This window comes from Macrotis lagotis, chromosome 1 (assembly GCF_037893015.1).
Source record: "Macrotis lagotis isolate mMagLag1 chromosome 1, bilby.v1.9.chrom.fasta, whole genome shotgun sequence".
NCBI classification, from domain to species: Eukaryota; Metazoa; Chordata; class Mammalia; order Peramelemorphia; family Peramelidae; genus Macrotis; species Macrotis lagotis.
Window position 1 is genome coordinate 176,623,398 of NC_133658.1, and position 16,888 is coordinate 176,640,285.

Below are 16,888 nucleotides of genomic sequence, written 5' to 3' on the forward strand. Positions count from 1 at the left end.
GAATCCTTTACATAAATCTTAAAGCCATAATTTCCACAAAAAAGGGGGGAACAAGTTATCCACTCAATATATCATGGAGGATCTTCAGTAAAATCTGTCTCTTTGGGGATAAAGGGGAAGTATAGCATAGGTGGGAGAGTAAGAAAGTCAGTGGGAGGTTCTTAGTCACAGGATATCTCAGGTCCTGGCTCTAAGGAGGGTACAAATTCAAAACAAAGTCTGAGCCTTGGGAACCCTGGGGTCCCAGATGGGACTGGGTTGGGAACAAACCATTGTATAGGCAAAGCCTAGGCACAAAGGAGAGAACAAACCTCTGCCTAGGCAATCCTTGGGCTGCATAAACATCACTTTGGCAAGCAATAAACCAGGGACCATATCCCAACTCCAGCACAAAAAGAAACTTGGGACTATAATCTGTGTACCCCAAGAACAGAGCTCAATTATCAAAATGAGCAAAAAAAAAAAACCAAAAAGAGCACTAACTTATTATTCAGATAGGATGAAAAAAATGTCATCTCAAAAAAAGAAAGTAGTGATAAATCTCCTTCATTTGAAATTGGGAGTTTATGAATTGGCCTCAACTCCATAAGCTCTTGGAAGAACTCAAAAGGGATTTTAAAAATCAAAAAAGAGAGGAAGAAAAAAATGGAAAAAAGATATGACAACCATGCAGGAGAATTATGAAAAACTGACTGAAGAAATCAGCTCCTTTAAAAGTAAAAATGATCAATTGGAAAAAGAATATTCCTCATCAGAAAATAAAATTGATCAATGGACAAAGGAATACAGCTCAACAAAAAATTAAATTAAGCAACTGGAAAAGGAATCAAGGAATGAAGAAAATAAAATCCTAAAAATTAGAATTGGACAAATGGAAACTTATGACACTATGAGACACCAAAATTCCATCAAACAAAACCAAAAGGCTAAAAAAAAGAAGAAAATGTATCTTTTAGGAAAAACAAATGACCTGGAAAATAGATCCAGTAGAGATAATTTATGAATTATTGGTATATCTAAAAGCCTCAGTCAAAAAAAAAGAGCCTGAAATATATCTTTAAAGAAATTATCATGGAAAATCAGCCCTAATATCCTAGGGAAAAAAGTCCTTGAAAGAATCCATCAATCACCTCCAGAAAGATACCCCAGAATAACAGCTCCAAGGAATATTGTAGCCCAAGCTACAATACTGCAAGCAGCCAAAAAAGAGCAATTGAAATACAAAGGAACTACAATTAACAGAACTACTCTGTAGACTTAACAGCTTCAACATTAAAGGATTGGAAGACCTGGAATTATGATATTCCAGAAGGCAAAGGACCTTGGATTACAATCAATAATTAACTATCCCGAAAATCCATCATATTTCTTTCAGAGGAAAATATGGATTTTCAATGAAATAAAGGACCTTCCAAAATTGTCTGATAAAAAGACAAATTGAACAGAAAATTCAAAATTAAATCTTCAAATACAAGATACAAAATTTGCATAAAAAAGTAAATGGAAGGGTGAAAAAAAGCTAGCCAAGACCATCAAACTGGGGCAGCTAGGTGGAGCAGTAGATAGAGCACTGGCCCTGTAGTCAGGTGGACCTGAGTTCAAATCCAGCCTCGGACATTTAATATTTATTTAGATATGTGATCTTGGGTAAGTCACTTACCCCAGTGCCTCTCAAAAAAAAATTTAAAAAATCAAAATGTATATATCCCTAAAAGGGAAGATAATACTTGTAAATCTTAAAAATTATATTTCTCATGAGACAGTTAAAAGAAACATAATTAGAGAAAGGGTATGAGTATAGATGACTATGAAAGTGTTGAGCCTTTAGTTGAATATAATTGGAGGAATTGTACTTAGAGGGAATAGGTTTAAATAGATCATGAAGTGATGTTGCCTACCTGGGTTGTATTTTTATTGGGAAAGAGATAGGGGAATGTACTTATAGGGTCTGTATATAATTAAATCATTAAGTGATTTTGCTTTATTTGATATTTTAGTTAACAAGAGTTGTAGTACTATATAGATAGAGGGAAGAAGTGTACTTAGAGGGACTAGACTTAAATGGATCACAAAGTAATTTCTTTAGGTACAATTAAGAGGAGTGTACTTAGGGAGGGTATAAATGGTTCATGAATTGATTTTGCTTTGCATAATACTTTAGCTCATGAGGATTTTGGCCTTAGACATAGAAAGAGGGTATGATATAAGTTGATTATAATTTGATGCTATTTATGATTCAAGAAGTGTATTTCTAATAGGACAGAAGAGCAGAGCATAATTAGACAGTAACTATGAGGCAATGTTTCTATTAATAAATCAATCAATCCTTGAGAAAGAGGTATTTCTATCAGGATAGATAAAAGGAGTATATTTTTGAGAGTGGGAGTGTAGTAAAGCCAGGGTTAAAATAATAAAGATAGGAAAAGAAAGATTATACTAAATAAAGGTTAGATATAAGAGGATACATAACACCATGAGAAGAGGCACAGACACATTATAGTAGAGGGAAAGTAGGAAGGGTGTCAACACTGAGTAAAATCCTACTCTCAAAGAATAGGCCCAAAGAGGGAATAAAACACATTCCCAATTGTGTTTAAAAGTATATTCTACCCTATAGGAAAGTAGAGGGGAAAAGGAAAGAAAGGTAAAGATGGGACTGATAAAAGGGGAGTTTGAAAGTAAAACTAAAGCTAAAATTTAAAAAAAGAAAAGTTAAAAGGAAAAGGGAGCAAAACATTGGTGAGGAGAGATAAGAGGGAAGGAAAGCATAAATGATGAAAGAAAGCATAGAGGGAAATACAGAGTTAGTAATCCTAACTCTAAATGTGAATGGGATGAACTCTTCCATAAAACAAAAGGAGATAGCAGAATGGATTCAAAACCAGAATCCTACAATGTATTGTTTACAGGAAACATATTTGAAAAGGAAAAGGCTGGAGCAAAATATATTATGCTTTAACAGAAGTTAAAAAAAAAACGGGGTAGCAATTCTGATCTCAGATAAAGCAAAAACAAAAATAGATCTCATTAAGAGGGATAAGGAAGGAAACTACATCTTCTTAAAAGGCACCATGGGTAATGAAATAATACCATTGGTTCTTGTCCTTTGCTATCGAAGAAGACCAAAATGACCTCACTGTGTTTGAGATAAATTACAATGTGTCTGACTGTGGCTGATCAAATCAATATAAGCTTGGAATACTCTACCACAGGTTGGGCACAAATAGTCCATGTGAACACCTGGCAAAGGTATTCTAAACTTATGGATGTCTCATTTCCTTTAAGCTGCTTCAATTTGGCCTTCCTCAGAGTGCAGCACCCTCACTGATGAGGGTATGCCATGCTGGATGGTCCTGTGCCAGTGTCTCCCATGTTGTACAATCAATTCTAAAGCTCTTCAATGAGGCCTTCAGGTGTCTCAGTATCACTTCTTCTGACCCCCTTGTGAATGCTTGCCCTGTGAAAGTTCTCCATAAAATAGTTTTTTAGGTAAGTATATGTCTGGCATTCTAATAACATGTCCAGTCCATTGTAAATGCATTCTCTGTAGTAATGCTGAAATGCAAGGCAGTTTATCGTGAGAAAGGAACTCAGTGTCTGGTATCTTCTCCTGCCAGATGATCTTCAGAATCTTCCTAAGACAATTTAAATGAAAGAAATTCAGTTTCCTGACATGGCACTGGTTTTCTGTCCAGGTTTCATAGGCATACAACAATGGGTCAGCACAACAGTTCTGTAGACTTTCAATTCAGTAGTTAATCTAACACCTCTTCTCTCCTATACTTTCTTTTGCAACCTCCCAAATACTGAATTAGCTCTGACAATGCATGGGTCAACTCATTGTCAATTTGTACCTCCTTAGAAAGAACCTGCCAAGGTAAGTGAACTTGTCAACAGTACTCAAAACCTCTCCTTTTGCTGTAATCAATGTTCCAGATATGGGTGGTGTGGTGCTGGCTGATGGGGCACCAGTGTTTTCTTGGTGTTGATTGTTAGACCAAATTTAGCACAAGCAGGAGAGAATTGATCCTTTCTTTGTTGCATCTCAGTTTCAGAGGCTGAATTGAGTGCACAATCATCTGCAAACAAAAAAATCTGCACCAATACTCCCCCCACTCTGGTCTTGGCTTTTGTAGCCTTTTCAAGTTGAAGAATTTGTCATCAATTCAGTAGCTGACCTTGAGGCCATGTTCATCTCGGTGAAGGCATTTGATAACATGGCTGCAAGCATCATGATAAAAAAGTATGGGAGCAAGGATGCATCCTTCTTTTACTCCATTGGTGACTGAGAAATCTTAAGAGCATTATCCACTATCTCAAATCCAGGCATGCACACTGTCATAAAACTGACATGCAACACTGATGAATTTCTCCGGGCAACCAAATTGTGACATAATTTTCCATAAACTCTCACTACTGACGGTATCAAAGACAGCCTTGAATGAAACAAGGCAAGGCCAATGAAGGCCAGCTTATTGACATTGGAGCTGAATACACATTTTTCTGGAGTGACTGCAGTGAAAGGGAATGCTGTGAAGCTGAGGTAGGTTTTGAAATCAAAATTAATCTAGTCAACATTCTTGACTGCCTACCAAAAGGCTCATGAAAATGAGATTTCCACTTCGAGGAAAATGTCATGCTACCATCATCAGGGATATGCTCCCTCCACGAGGAACACTGATGAAGTTAAAGAAAAATTTTATGAAGACTTGGAGACCCTTATCATCAATGCACCAAAAGAAGTAATACCATTATTAATCATACATACACCAAGTGGCATAATATCCAGATTCTTAGGGGAGAAGCTAAACAAATTCCAGAGAGACATAAACATTAACAGTAAGGGGGGACCTCAATCTTCCTCTCTCAGAATTAGATAGCTCTGATCATAAAATAATCAAGAAGGAAGTTAAGAAGGTGAATAGATTTTAGAAAACTTAAGATATGATAGACCTCTGGAGAAAAGTAAACAGGGATAGAAAGGATGCACTTATGATGTCAACTATACCAAGGTTGACCATGTGCTAGGGTATAAAAACCTTATAATCAAAATGCAGAAAGGCAGAAATATTAAATGCATCCTTTTTTAGATCATAAGGCAATAAAAAATTATATGGAATAAAGGATCATGAAAAAATTAGCCAAAAATTAATTGAAACTAAATAACATAATTTTAAAGAATGAGTGGATCAAACAATAAACTCCATAAGAAAAAAATCTCCAGACTCAGTTGAATTTCAAAGTAAATTCAACAAAACTTTTAAGGAACAATTAATTCCAATTCTATTAAAACTATTTTTAAAAGTAGAAGCAGAAGTTCTCCCAAATTCCTTTTGTGACACCATTATGGTGATGTTAAGATTATTCTTGAATCATTTTAATGCATATTCTTGCTATTTCTTAATCTCTTCTCCTTCTGTTAAGTTCCTACCAATTTTGTTTTTAATCATGACCATTTTTGCATGAAACATTCCCTTAAGATCTCTTCTCTTTCCCATTCTATTGTTTTCTTCTATGTGTCTGCATTGCTCATTAAGGAAACTACTCTTATGTCTCTGGAATTCTACATTCAATTGGGTATAACTTTTTCTTTCTCCTTTACTTTTCATTTCTTTCTTTCTTCAGTTATTTGTAAAATCTAATCCAATAGCCATTTTTGTTTATTGCTCTTTTTCTTTGGAATGTTTTTTGCTTTTGCCTCCTGTACAATATTGTGGATCTCTGTTCATAGCTCTTTGGGCTCACTATCTATCAGATATAATCTCTTAAATCTATTCATCACTTTCTCTTAATATTCATAAAGGATGTTTTTTAGGTCATACCTATATTATCTGATAGTTTTGCAGTTTGTCTGAATTTTGCAATAAGAAGTTGATGATCTGAGCCACACTCAATTCCAGGTCTTATTTTGACTAACTGTACTATAGAGCTCTTTGAATGCAAAGTATATAATTAATCATTTTGATTATGATATTGATCATCCAGTGATGTACATGTGTAGAGTCACCATTCAATATGTTAATAAAGAATGTTTGCTATAAGCAGAGTTACCTGGATAAAGCTCTATTAGTTTTGCTATCTCAGTCATCTTTTGATTTCCTATTTTAGCATTCTAGTCCCCTATAATTTTTTTTGGTATTATTTCCAGAAGCTATTTTAAGTATTCATAGAACTGGTCAAATTTTTCCTCTTGACCAGTTGTCAGATCATACAATTGTATTACTATGATTTTGAATGGTTTGCTGTGATTCAAAAAGATATCATTCTCTCATATTTTTTATTATGTCCCAGTACTGCTTTTCTGGCTTTTTTTTAGTTTTTACAAGGCAATGGGGTTAAGTGGCTTGCCCAAGGCCACACAGCTAGGTAATCATTAAGTGTCTGAGGTCATATTTGAACTCCTCACTCCAGGACCAGTGCTCTATCCACTGCGCCACCTAGCTGCCCCCTTTTATTGACTTCTAAGAGATTCTTGCCCACAGTATTATATGTAGTGATCACCTGAATTAAATTCACTCATTCCCAACCATTTAAGTTAGTTGATATCCAAGATATCAGTGTTTTTAGTCTTTTCTGTTTGCCTACATTCAACTTACATTGATTGATTCATAGAACTTTCATTCCACATTCCTATGAAATATTCCTTTATAACATCAGACTTTCTTTTTGGCAACAGACATATTGAACTTTCTTTCAGTTTTTGGTTCAGTTGCTTCATTAGGAGAGTTATTTACAATTGTCCTCCACTTTTTCCCAATAGCATGTTGGACCTCTGAGGGGGTTCATCTTCTGGTGTCATATCTTTTATCATTTTTAATACTGTCCATGGGGTTTCTTGGCAAAGATACATGTGTAATTTGCTATTTCCTTCTCCAGTGGATCACCTTTTGTCAGAACTCTGGACCATGAACTGTCCCTCTTGGATAACCCTACACAGCATAAACCATAGTTTTAGAGCTAGAAGAAGGCAATGATCCAGAAGGATCTAAAGCAGTTGATCCACTCAAAGAGCCTAATACATGTTCAAAGTGATGATGAGCTAGTCCCATCACTAAGACACTTTTTCACTTTAAGGTGAGCATAATTGCCTAACTTTGTCCCAGCTAGCTCCTATTGGGTTTCAACACTACTAGGCTAGATTGGAACGATATGCTTTGGGAAGAGGAGGAAAATTATATTCCCTGATCCTTATAAGGAAAGCTGGAATGAATGCCTTTGAACTCTTAAAGCAAACTCCTCCCCCTGATATATATGAAAGAAGAGTTAAATGTTATTGAATTTTTTAAAGTCTTAGTCTCATAACCCCTTTGAAATATTTGTTTCACTATGAATCTAAGGAAAACTACAGTAAACAAAATCTTTTAAATGCACATACCATATAGACTACTGTGGTGCCATCTTATCAACCTGCACACTACTGGAGAGTACATGTACCTTCAAGAAAAATGAACCAACATTTTTGTTGAATAAAAAAACAAAGGAAATAGTCATATATTTAATCAACAGGAGTTCTCTCCATCGAGGTGAACTGACATAGAAAATGAAATAGATGGTGAGAACTACAGATAAATAATTTGAGATTTTTGGCAGTGTAGTATGGGCAGTATTATTTTAAGATTCACTATAAGTTTTAAGTGTGATATCTTTAATACCACTAGGCTTGATTCTTATGGTATTAGGCATTTCTGAAATTCTGATGATTCTTCATAATAAATGTGCTATATTAATTCATAGGAAATAACAAATATATACAAATTTATTTACATATGTCATAATAAGGAAATAACACTTTCTCATCTGTGGTAGTAAGGAAAAGAGAGAGAGCACAAATATTTGAAATCCATTAGAAAAAGACACAATCTAACCAAGTCTCTTCCCACCTTGTCCAGTGACATTTGCTCTTCTTTGCACAAGCTACTCATCTCCCAACTCTATGCATGCTTCACTGGTGGCTTCCCATGACTGGAATTCTCTCCTTCTACCTACTTTCAGGTTCCAGCTAAATTCCACTCTCTGCAAGAAGCCTTCCCCCACACCACCACCATGCTAGTCCCTTTCCTCTAAGATTAATTCCAATTTTCCTGTATATATTTTATTTGTATATAATCATTTACATATTAGTCCCCTATTAGACTAGGAAAGTAGAAACTGATTTTAGTCTTTCTTTATATCCCCAGGACTTAACACACATTGGGCCTGGCTCATAGTAGATAATAATTTAATAAATGTCAACTTGACTTGACAATATGGCATAGTGGATAAAGAATAAATCTCAGAGCCAGGAAGACCTAGGACCAAGACCCATACCTTATACACATTAGCTGTGTGACTGTAGGTAGTAACTTAAACTCTCATTGTTCCCCAGATAACTCTCTAAGATCCTATGTTGAATAATAATTATTGACTTTCATTGATTGGAATTTTCTCACATCAATGAAATTGAAGGTTCAGAACCTTCCAAAATATATTTGCAAACTTAATTTGAAACTTAAGTTCAACTGCCTGTCCCCTAATCTATTTAGTCAGATGTTGTTGTTTAATCTTGTCTGACTCTTCATGATCCAATTTGGGGATTTCTTGGCAAAGACACTGGAGTGGTTTGCATTTCCTTCTCCATCTAATTTTATTTTACAGATGAGAAAATTGAGGTCAATAGGGCTAAGTGACTTGCCCAGTATCACAAAGCTAGTGAGTGTCTGGGGGCAGATTTGAACTCAGGAAGATGAGTCTTCCTGACTCCAGGTCTGGCACTCTATCTAAGTGCCACTTAGTTGCCCACTTGGAAAGATCTCCTAACAAATGGATAATGTAGAGATCTGAGTTTCACCACCTCTTATTTCCCCACTGATGGTAATGCAAATAGAATCTAATGAGAATAATGTATGTAAATCACTTTGCAAACTTAAAAGTGTTACATAAATTACAAATATTATTGTCAAAAATAGAATCATCAAGATATGAAAGAACCAAAAGTAGAAAGGAGAAGCAAAAAGGGTATGATCCATATGTCTAGTAATCCAAATATTTTTGGTTTTTAGTTATTTGTCATTGCTTTACACTAAATTTTCTTTAGTAAATTCTTTCAATGTTATATCTATAATACACTGTTTTAGGGCAATGCAATTGGACTCCATGGACTGGGCCTTATTTATTTTCATGGAAAAGGAGTTCCTGTGGTAAGTTGAATTATTTACACCAAGCTTTCACAAGTGGGGGGTAGAGAGTAAAGTTCATGATGATACATTTGGTTCATGAAAATCAAAGTCTTTAGTAGCTGAGTTTACCACATCTAACAATAGAGGATAAAAATCAGCGAAATATTTTCCCTAAAGGAGAGCATGGAGAGGCATTATTTACAAAGATCCCAACCATAATCCTAATTTATTAATTGTCGGTCTTCTGAATATTATTCAGTAAAGGCTACTGTTCTGTATAAATCCTAGAGAGCATGGAACCATTTTTGTTTTGCCTTTACTTTTGACAGAAAAATTATTGATGTGATAGAAAATTAATATCAATTATAATATTTCCTGCCACTCTCTCTTAATCATACTAATAATATCAATTCTGGTAATGTCTTTGAATTCCTACTTTTAAGATTTTTTTTATTAGGTTGAATTGAGCCATATCTAAGTCCCCACCCTGGGATCTTTCCTTGTAAACAAAGTCAACTTGAGTCAGACCAGCTTCCAAAGTAGCACCTGGTGTCCCTACCCACTTCTGTTAGGATTCATGGAATGAAGGGCAAAATAACAAGAATGAAGTGGCTTTTCTTCTTGCACTTCTGGGATGGTTGGCATTTCATGATGTAATATGTCCCCATTTTCACCCCCTTTTCTCCTATGGTTTCCTGGTAAGACATCCTCAGGGGTACCTTTGCTATCCGGTTATAAAGATGTCTTATTCCTCTACTTAGGAGTTTGATTTATTTTAGGGCTTGACACTGCATCCCCAAAACCTGGCCATCATGCCATAAATATAGCAAAATCCTTAATAAATACTTGTTGAATTGAATTTTATTGAATATATAGTTCCTAACTCATAGTAGGCCCTCAGTAAATGTTAGTTGATCAAGGGCAGCTATATGGTGCAATGGATAGAGCACTGACTTTAGAATCAGGAGGATGGAAGTCTGAATCCAGCCTCTTACACTTACTAGCTGTGTGACCTTGGGCAAGTCACTTAAGCCTGATTGATTCTCATCCAGAGCCATCTCCAGTTGTCCTGATTCATATCTGGCAACTGGACCCAGATGGCTCAGGAGAAAAAGTGAGACTAGTGACTTAACACAGCATCCCCTCACAAAAATCTAATTCATGTAGTTGTCATGGCATCACCTACTTGATGTCAGGGTCTTTGAAAATGAGGGCAAACATTAGTTGACCAACATATTGAAAATAATCATCTTTATGACATAAAGAGTAACAAAGTCAAGTAAGTTCATGGTATTTCTGACACTATTTACTTTTTTTTTAGAAAGACTTAGAGTGTTTTGCCTCAGCCCTTCAAAAAATATAGAAGATAATTGTTACCATGGAGTTACACATTTACCTTTGAGTAACAGAGTGTAATTATCTTTCAGAATTACCCTGAAGCTCTTAAATTTTTTCAGAAAGCTGCAGAGAAAGGTTGGCCAAACGCACAGTTTCAGTTAGGATTCATGTATTACTGTAAGTGCTATAAATACTGCTGCTTTGTTCAGAATAATAAATACATTATTCATTCTTTCCTGGTGAAAAAGAAATAAAGAGTTGGTAAATGGGAGGCTTTCACTTAACTGATCTGCGCACAATTGGATGGTCTAGATCACTCAGTGGTGAAAGAAGTGCTCATTCCTAACCTTTTAAAAACGAATAGCCTTGAGTCAAAACTAAAAAGAAAATTTTTTTAATGAATAGCCTCCTCTTTCTCCAATGAACTTCCTAAAGTTTCTAGTAACAGATCTTCCTAAGGGAAAATGTGGGAAATTTTGGACTTTTATGGGGCAAAATAATGATGTCTTCACTTCCAGTTCTATTATCTGTTGTTGGTAGCTAGGACAGCAGTTTGCTATCCATGAATTTTTGCCAATGACAGCATAGAGGGAAAAGAAACTATCACAGAAAACTTACAGCAGTCACTCACTCTTCCCTGGCTACAATTTACCTCTTTTCTAGTCCCACTAACAGATTGTTCTCTAAGCAGAGGAGGACTTCACAAAAAGGAATCTTTTTACCAATGCCTTACAATGTCTCCCTTCAAATTCTCTGCCATTATCAGGGAAAAAAAATCTAACATTTCCCTAAGTCTGGGGTGAGAGTGGGTGTCCCTCCTTTGGGATAACTAGTCCTGGTTTCTGGTTTGTTCTAGATGCAGTTCAAGACCCAGGTTCCCTCCTTCCCAATGACAAATGATATCCAATATGCCCAATGCTCAAAGATACATTAATAAATCTTCTTACCTGGTTTCCTTCCCTCCCTAAGTTAATGACTAAGTTCTGAGAAGTCCAGGGTGCCCTTGGGTAGACAGACTGCTCTTGGTCTGTAGTGACTTCAGATGGTCTGAACTCCTCACAGATTGATTTGGAGTGGGGGGGTATCCTGTCAACAAGGAGTAAGTGTAGCTTGGTCATTTAGTGTGGCTTGATCATCAAGCTCACTCCAAAGACCTTTTGGATCTTTCCAGAGTCATCTTCTAGTTTTCTCCCCTGTCTAGTAAAAAGTCTTTTGAATCATGGATAATTCCGCTTTGAGTTAGTCTTCCTGAAGATAAACCTTCTTATTGTTCCTGATTGCACAGAGTTGGTAGATATCAGGTTATTATCCCCAATTGGCCAGACACGTGGTCTAGACAACATAACTAAATGGTCTAGATAACATAACTGCATGATCAGGAGCAGGCTAGAATTGGGAAAGGAGCTTGGCTTTTGTTTAGAATATTGATCTCATGATAGATCTTCTAGACTCCCTCTCCAAAGGTAGCTGGTGGTACAGTAGAAAGAGTTCTAGGTCTGGATTCAGGAAAACCTGAATTCTAATTCAGGTACTTATTCTCAGATATTTATTACTGTGTTACTCTGGTCAAGTTACTTAACCTCTGCCTTGGTTTTCTCAATTGTCAAATGGTATAATAGCACATACCTCACATACTTCAGTATCAGGTACATTGTAGAAGTTAAAATAAATGGTTATTCTCTTCTATTCCTCCTGGTCAACCCAAAATCTATAATACTGTTCCAAACCTAGAAGCCAAAAGTGTTCTTAAGGGCTTTCAAAAATTAATCTTAGTGAAAATCACTGCCAATTAACATTCTTAGAAAAAAGAATTTTAAAAAAAGGTCTTTCATTCTATAAACATCCCTAAGACACAGGTTTCCAATTTCTGACTGGGAATCAAAAAAAAAAAAACTTAACACTTTTCAAACTGGGGGCGGGGTAGAGCGTAGGATGTAGGAAACCAATTTTGTTTTGAGGGGGTTCTTTTAGTCCTATTTTAAACCATAGCCACCAATACGGCATTTTATATTCATAGTCTGTAACTGAAAAAAGAAAAAGGTGGAGCTCAAATCAATTTTAATTTTCAGCTGGCTCTGGAGTGTGGAAGGATTATAAACTTGCCTTTAAATATTTTTACTTGGCATCTCAGAGTGGACAACCCCTTGCCATTTATTATTTGGCTGAAATGTATGCTACAGGAACTGGAGTGCTGAGATCATGCAGAACTGCAGTTGAGGTAAATAATGAGCTTTTTAAATCACTAGTCATTTATCATAGTGAGAAGACCATAGTTTCTTGAGCTATGGGTATTTTCAGTTTTAAAACTCTTGTCTCCCTTGCTCTTCTTTTACTTTGTAAGTGCTGGTGTTTGGCCAAAGGGAAGAAGACTGATAGAATTTATATGGGGAAAAGGAGGCTGACAGACCAATCTCTGCCTCCAATATGGAGTTTTTCACTGCAACCTTCAAGTTAGCAGCTCTCCATTTGAACTCATTGAAGGAACTTGTAGTCAGTCTTTGATGAAATCATTCAGGTCATTGACACTTCCATTTGAGAGGGAAGTTGATGTTGAAGAGGTTGGAGGAGTTCAGGGGTCTTTAGGTGTTTGGTTGGATGACATCTTAGAAACTGATTTCTTTAAGCCTAAATCAGGGAAGTGTGTTTCAAAAACCTCCTCAGTCTTTCATTTTCCTTCATTGATTTATCAGATACTTCCTCTGTAACACTATAAATACTTCCAATGTTGCATCTGGCCCCTATGAAACTTATTTCAAAAGCTGCCAGCTAATAATCTATCTTTAGATTTGATACTTTGCCAACTTCCTAATGAATTATGTATGGATAGCCTCTTTTGGTTACATAAGGGCTATTCAGCTAAGATGAAGTTGACCTCCCATAGAAAGCTGCCCCGGCAGTCATGTCACCTATACCCTGGGCCGGAGAGTAGGAAGGGGGAGGAGCTGTCTTCCCTTTATCATCTTCTTTCCATAGCATCCAGGACCTTAGGACTCCTTTTCACACAGCAGCATGGTTCAGGAAGGCCATTTGTTTTAAATAGAAGTCGATAAGCATTTTTCTTGCAAAATAGCCCTTTTTTTAAGTCAGCAAAGTAAATTTAGGCACCATTGCTGAGAAAAAAAGAAACTGCTAGATTTTGTACTTTGAAAATACATTAACTCTTCTTCCTAAATAAACTGTGCTTTTAAAACCTGACCATCCTGAATGACTATCCAGAAGGGGCTAAAAGACTGATGAAATGAAGTTCAAGATCTCATTGGGCTTGTTTGATTTGTCATCCTTTTTACACAGCTTTACAAGGGTGTTTGTGAACTGGGCCGTTGGGCTGAGAAATTCCTGACAGCGTACTTTGCCTATAAGGATGGTGATATAAATTCATCCCTTGTTCAATATGCACTGCTAGCTGAAATGGGGTATGAAGTAGCTCAAAGCAATTCAGCATTCATTTTGGAATCTCGTAAGATAAGTTAAAATTCTCTGCAATTCTTTACTCACACATACACCCATGTAACTTGACCACACTGAAAGCCACACTAATGAGATGTCTCCTTTTTCCAGAAATGGCTACCATTCTTAAGAAAGACCAAATGTACCCTATGGCTCTCCTCCTGTGGCATCGAGCTGCGGTTCAAGGTAGAGGACACCTTGTTAAAAATAACTTGCAACTGTCCATTCCCGTTAGTCTGATTCCCTGCAGCCAGAGGCAGAAAGGAGGAGGGGAATATCAGATAGGTGGTGTGTCATGTTCCACTGATGTTAAGGTCAACATTGGCTTAGCTTTGCTCCAGGCAATAATTTACTCTATCATTGCTACAAGGATGTCCTAGATTAAATAAAGCCAGAGGTATTTTTGAATCTTTATAACACCCAAACACCTGACTGAAAAGCAACCACAAAATATGTGTGTGTGTTTTGTCAACCAGTCATATGAGCAAAAGGTATATATGTATGGAGATATGTGTGTGTGTCAGCCAGACAAAATATATGTGTGTGACTATATATATGTATGTATATATAAAAGCCAAAAATGTGTGTGAATATATGTATGTCAACCAATCAGTCATCAACCAGCTGTATGTATATATGGGCAAGTATATAAACTCACACATATATGTATGTATATATTTATATATCTACATATATATATAGAGAGAGAGAAAAGCAAGATGTGACATTGAGCTGTAGTTCAAAGAAGAGAGACAGAGAGGAGAGAGAAAGAGACAGAGACAGAGAGAAGAGAGAGAGAGACAGTGAGAAGAGAGACAGAGAGAGAAGAGAAAGAGAAGAGAGACAGAGAGAAGAGAGACAGAGAGAGAGAAGAGAAAGAGAGATATTGCATGTATATATGTATACATATATGTCAACCAGTCGTAAGAGCAAAATGCATGTATGTGTATGTGTGTGGATACAGAAAAGCAAAATGTGTGTGTATGTAAGTGTGTATATTTCAACCAGTCAGTCATCAGAGCAAAATGTATGTATGTGAGCATGCATATATAGAGGTAGAGATAGATACATAGAGATGTCAACCAGCCAGTCATCTGTGGTCAAATAAGACATTTGAGCAGCCTTTGGAGTAGCCATGACCTGAATTCAAATGAATTATATGCCTTGAGGTTTCTTTAATGAGAATTATAGTGAATCCTATTCATGGCACTTTGCAATGTTTATATTTATGTCCCTGGCATATAGTAGGAACTTAACAAATATCTGTTGACTTTATTGTAAAGTGGGTTCTTTGAGCATTATATTCCCATTTCACAGATTGGGAAATTGAGGTTTAGAGAGATTAACTGTGACCTAATTTTAAAATGTGGAGCCTAGAAATTCTGATTCCTTTGTTCTTTCCATTACCACACAGACATCATGGCAAAACATGGATGTTTCCAAACCAGTTCCTCTTAATAAATGGTTTCAAGAGTTTTTGTGGCCCCAAACAAAAAAAAAATATCACCTGGTGGTCAACCTTCTGGTGATGAACTTCTCTGTCACTGAGCCTCCATATGTAGGAGACAGATCGATGGACTTTGAATTATAATTTTTAGCTGCAAAACCCCAGGCAAGTGTTGTCACTTTCCCTGACCTCAATTTCCTCATCTATAAATTGGGAACAATAATGGCACCTAGTCACAGGATAGTTGTGAGGGTCAAATAAGATGATGTATGTAACACAACAGGCGAACTTTAGAACGCTGTGCAAATTACAATCTTTTTTGCTATTATTTCTTGAATGATGGATAGCTTGTTAGGACATACTTAGCTGGTATCTCCTTTAAGAGCTAGAAAGTAGCATTTGAATGAGGCTTTGAAGGAGATGCCAAAGTGGCTCCTTTTTATTTGTTTCTATAAAATCTCATATTCTTAATTACTACAACTTGCAAAACCTCTCGTTCTAGTTAACAAAGTTCTACAAAGAAAACTCAATATTAAGAGTTTCTTTTCTTAATATGCCCATATCAGTTCACTATGACCAAATGTTTATTAATAATAATACTAACTTTATGAGACAACTAGGTAGTGTCATGTAGAGTACCAGACTAGAAGACAGACAGGCCTGAGTTCAAATCTGTCCTCAGATAATTATTAGTTGAGTGACCTTGGACAAATCACTTTAACCTTAATTTATATCTCAGCTACAAAATAGGGATAATAACAGCACCTATCTCCCAGTATGGCTCTGAGAATCGAATGAGATAATATTTGTTAAGTGCTTAGCATAATGTCTGTCACATAGTAAGTAAGATGATGATGATATTATGATATAGCATACATGGAGTCAGAAAGTCAGAAATTTAAATCCTGCCTCAGACATATTAACTGTGTTGTCCTGGACAAGACCCTCTTTCAGTCTATTATAAAACTGGGACAATAGCAGTTACTTAAAATACTTATATGTGTATATAATATATGAATATATATGTCATATATTTTTATAAGCCTTAAAGAGCTATATAAATATTTTTCTCTTAAAATTATTTAATTTTTACATTTTTTCTGATTACATATAAAACCTTTCTTAAAAGATTTGAGTTTCAAATGTTCTTTCTCCTTCCCTCTCCTCCTTTGAGAAAGCAATTTAATATATATTATATATGTGCAGTCATACAAAACATATTCCTATATTAGTCACGTTGCAAAAAAAAGTTTTAAAAACAGTAAGCTTTAATCTGTATTCAGACTCCATCAGTTCTTTCTCTGGAGGATGGATGTGCTATATAAATTTATGAGATATTTTTACAATGCTTTAGGGTTAGAGGATTTTATAGAAATGTTCTGGGAGCAACTTGGTGGCACAGTGGGATAGATAGAGCACCAGCCCTGGAGTCAAGAGGACCTGAGTTCAAATGTGACTTGAGAACGTAATAATTACTTAGCTGTGTGACCTTGGGCAAGTC

General features: G+C 36.0%; 1 protein-coding gene across 8 annotated transcripts in view; it reads left to right on the top strand.

Annotated features, from left to right (window-relative positions):
* Nucleotides 1-16,888, top strand: part of SEL1L2 (SEL1L2 adaptor subunit of SYVN1 ubiquitin ligase) — a 172,188-nt gene that overhangs the window by 126,803 nt on the left and 28,497 nt on the right. For 6 of the 8 annotated variants that reach the window (XM_074225838.1, XM_074225885.1, XM_074225860.1 and 3 more), the window contains 5 exons: nt 9,114-9,176; nt 10,583-10,670; nt 12,563-12,711; nt 13,785-13,950; nt 14,052-14,126. In XM_074225838.1, the coding sequence (XP_074081939.1) occupies nt 9,114-9,176; nt 10,583-10,670; nt 12,563-12,711; nt 13,785-13,950; nt 14,052-14,126 (541 nt within the window). The remainder of the gene's footprint in view (nt 1-9,113; nt 9,177-10,582; nt 10,671-12,562; nt 12,712-13,784; nt 13,951-14,051; nt 14,127-16,888) is intronic. The other 2 variants (XM_074225848.1, XM_074225876.1) reach the window with 2 other exon arrangements.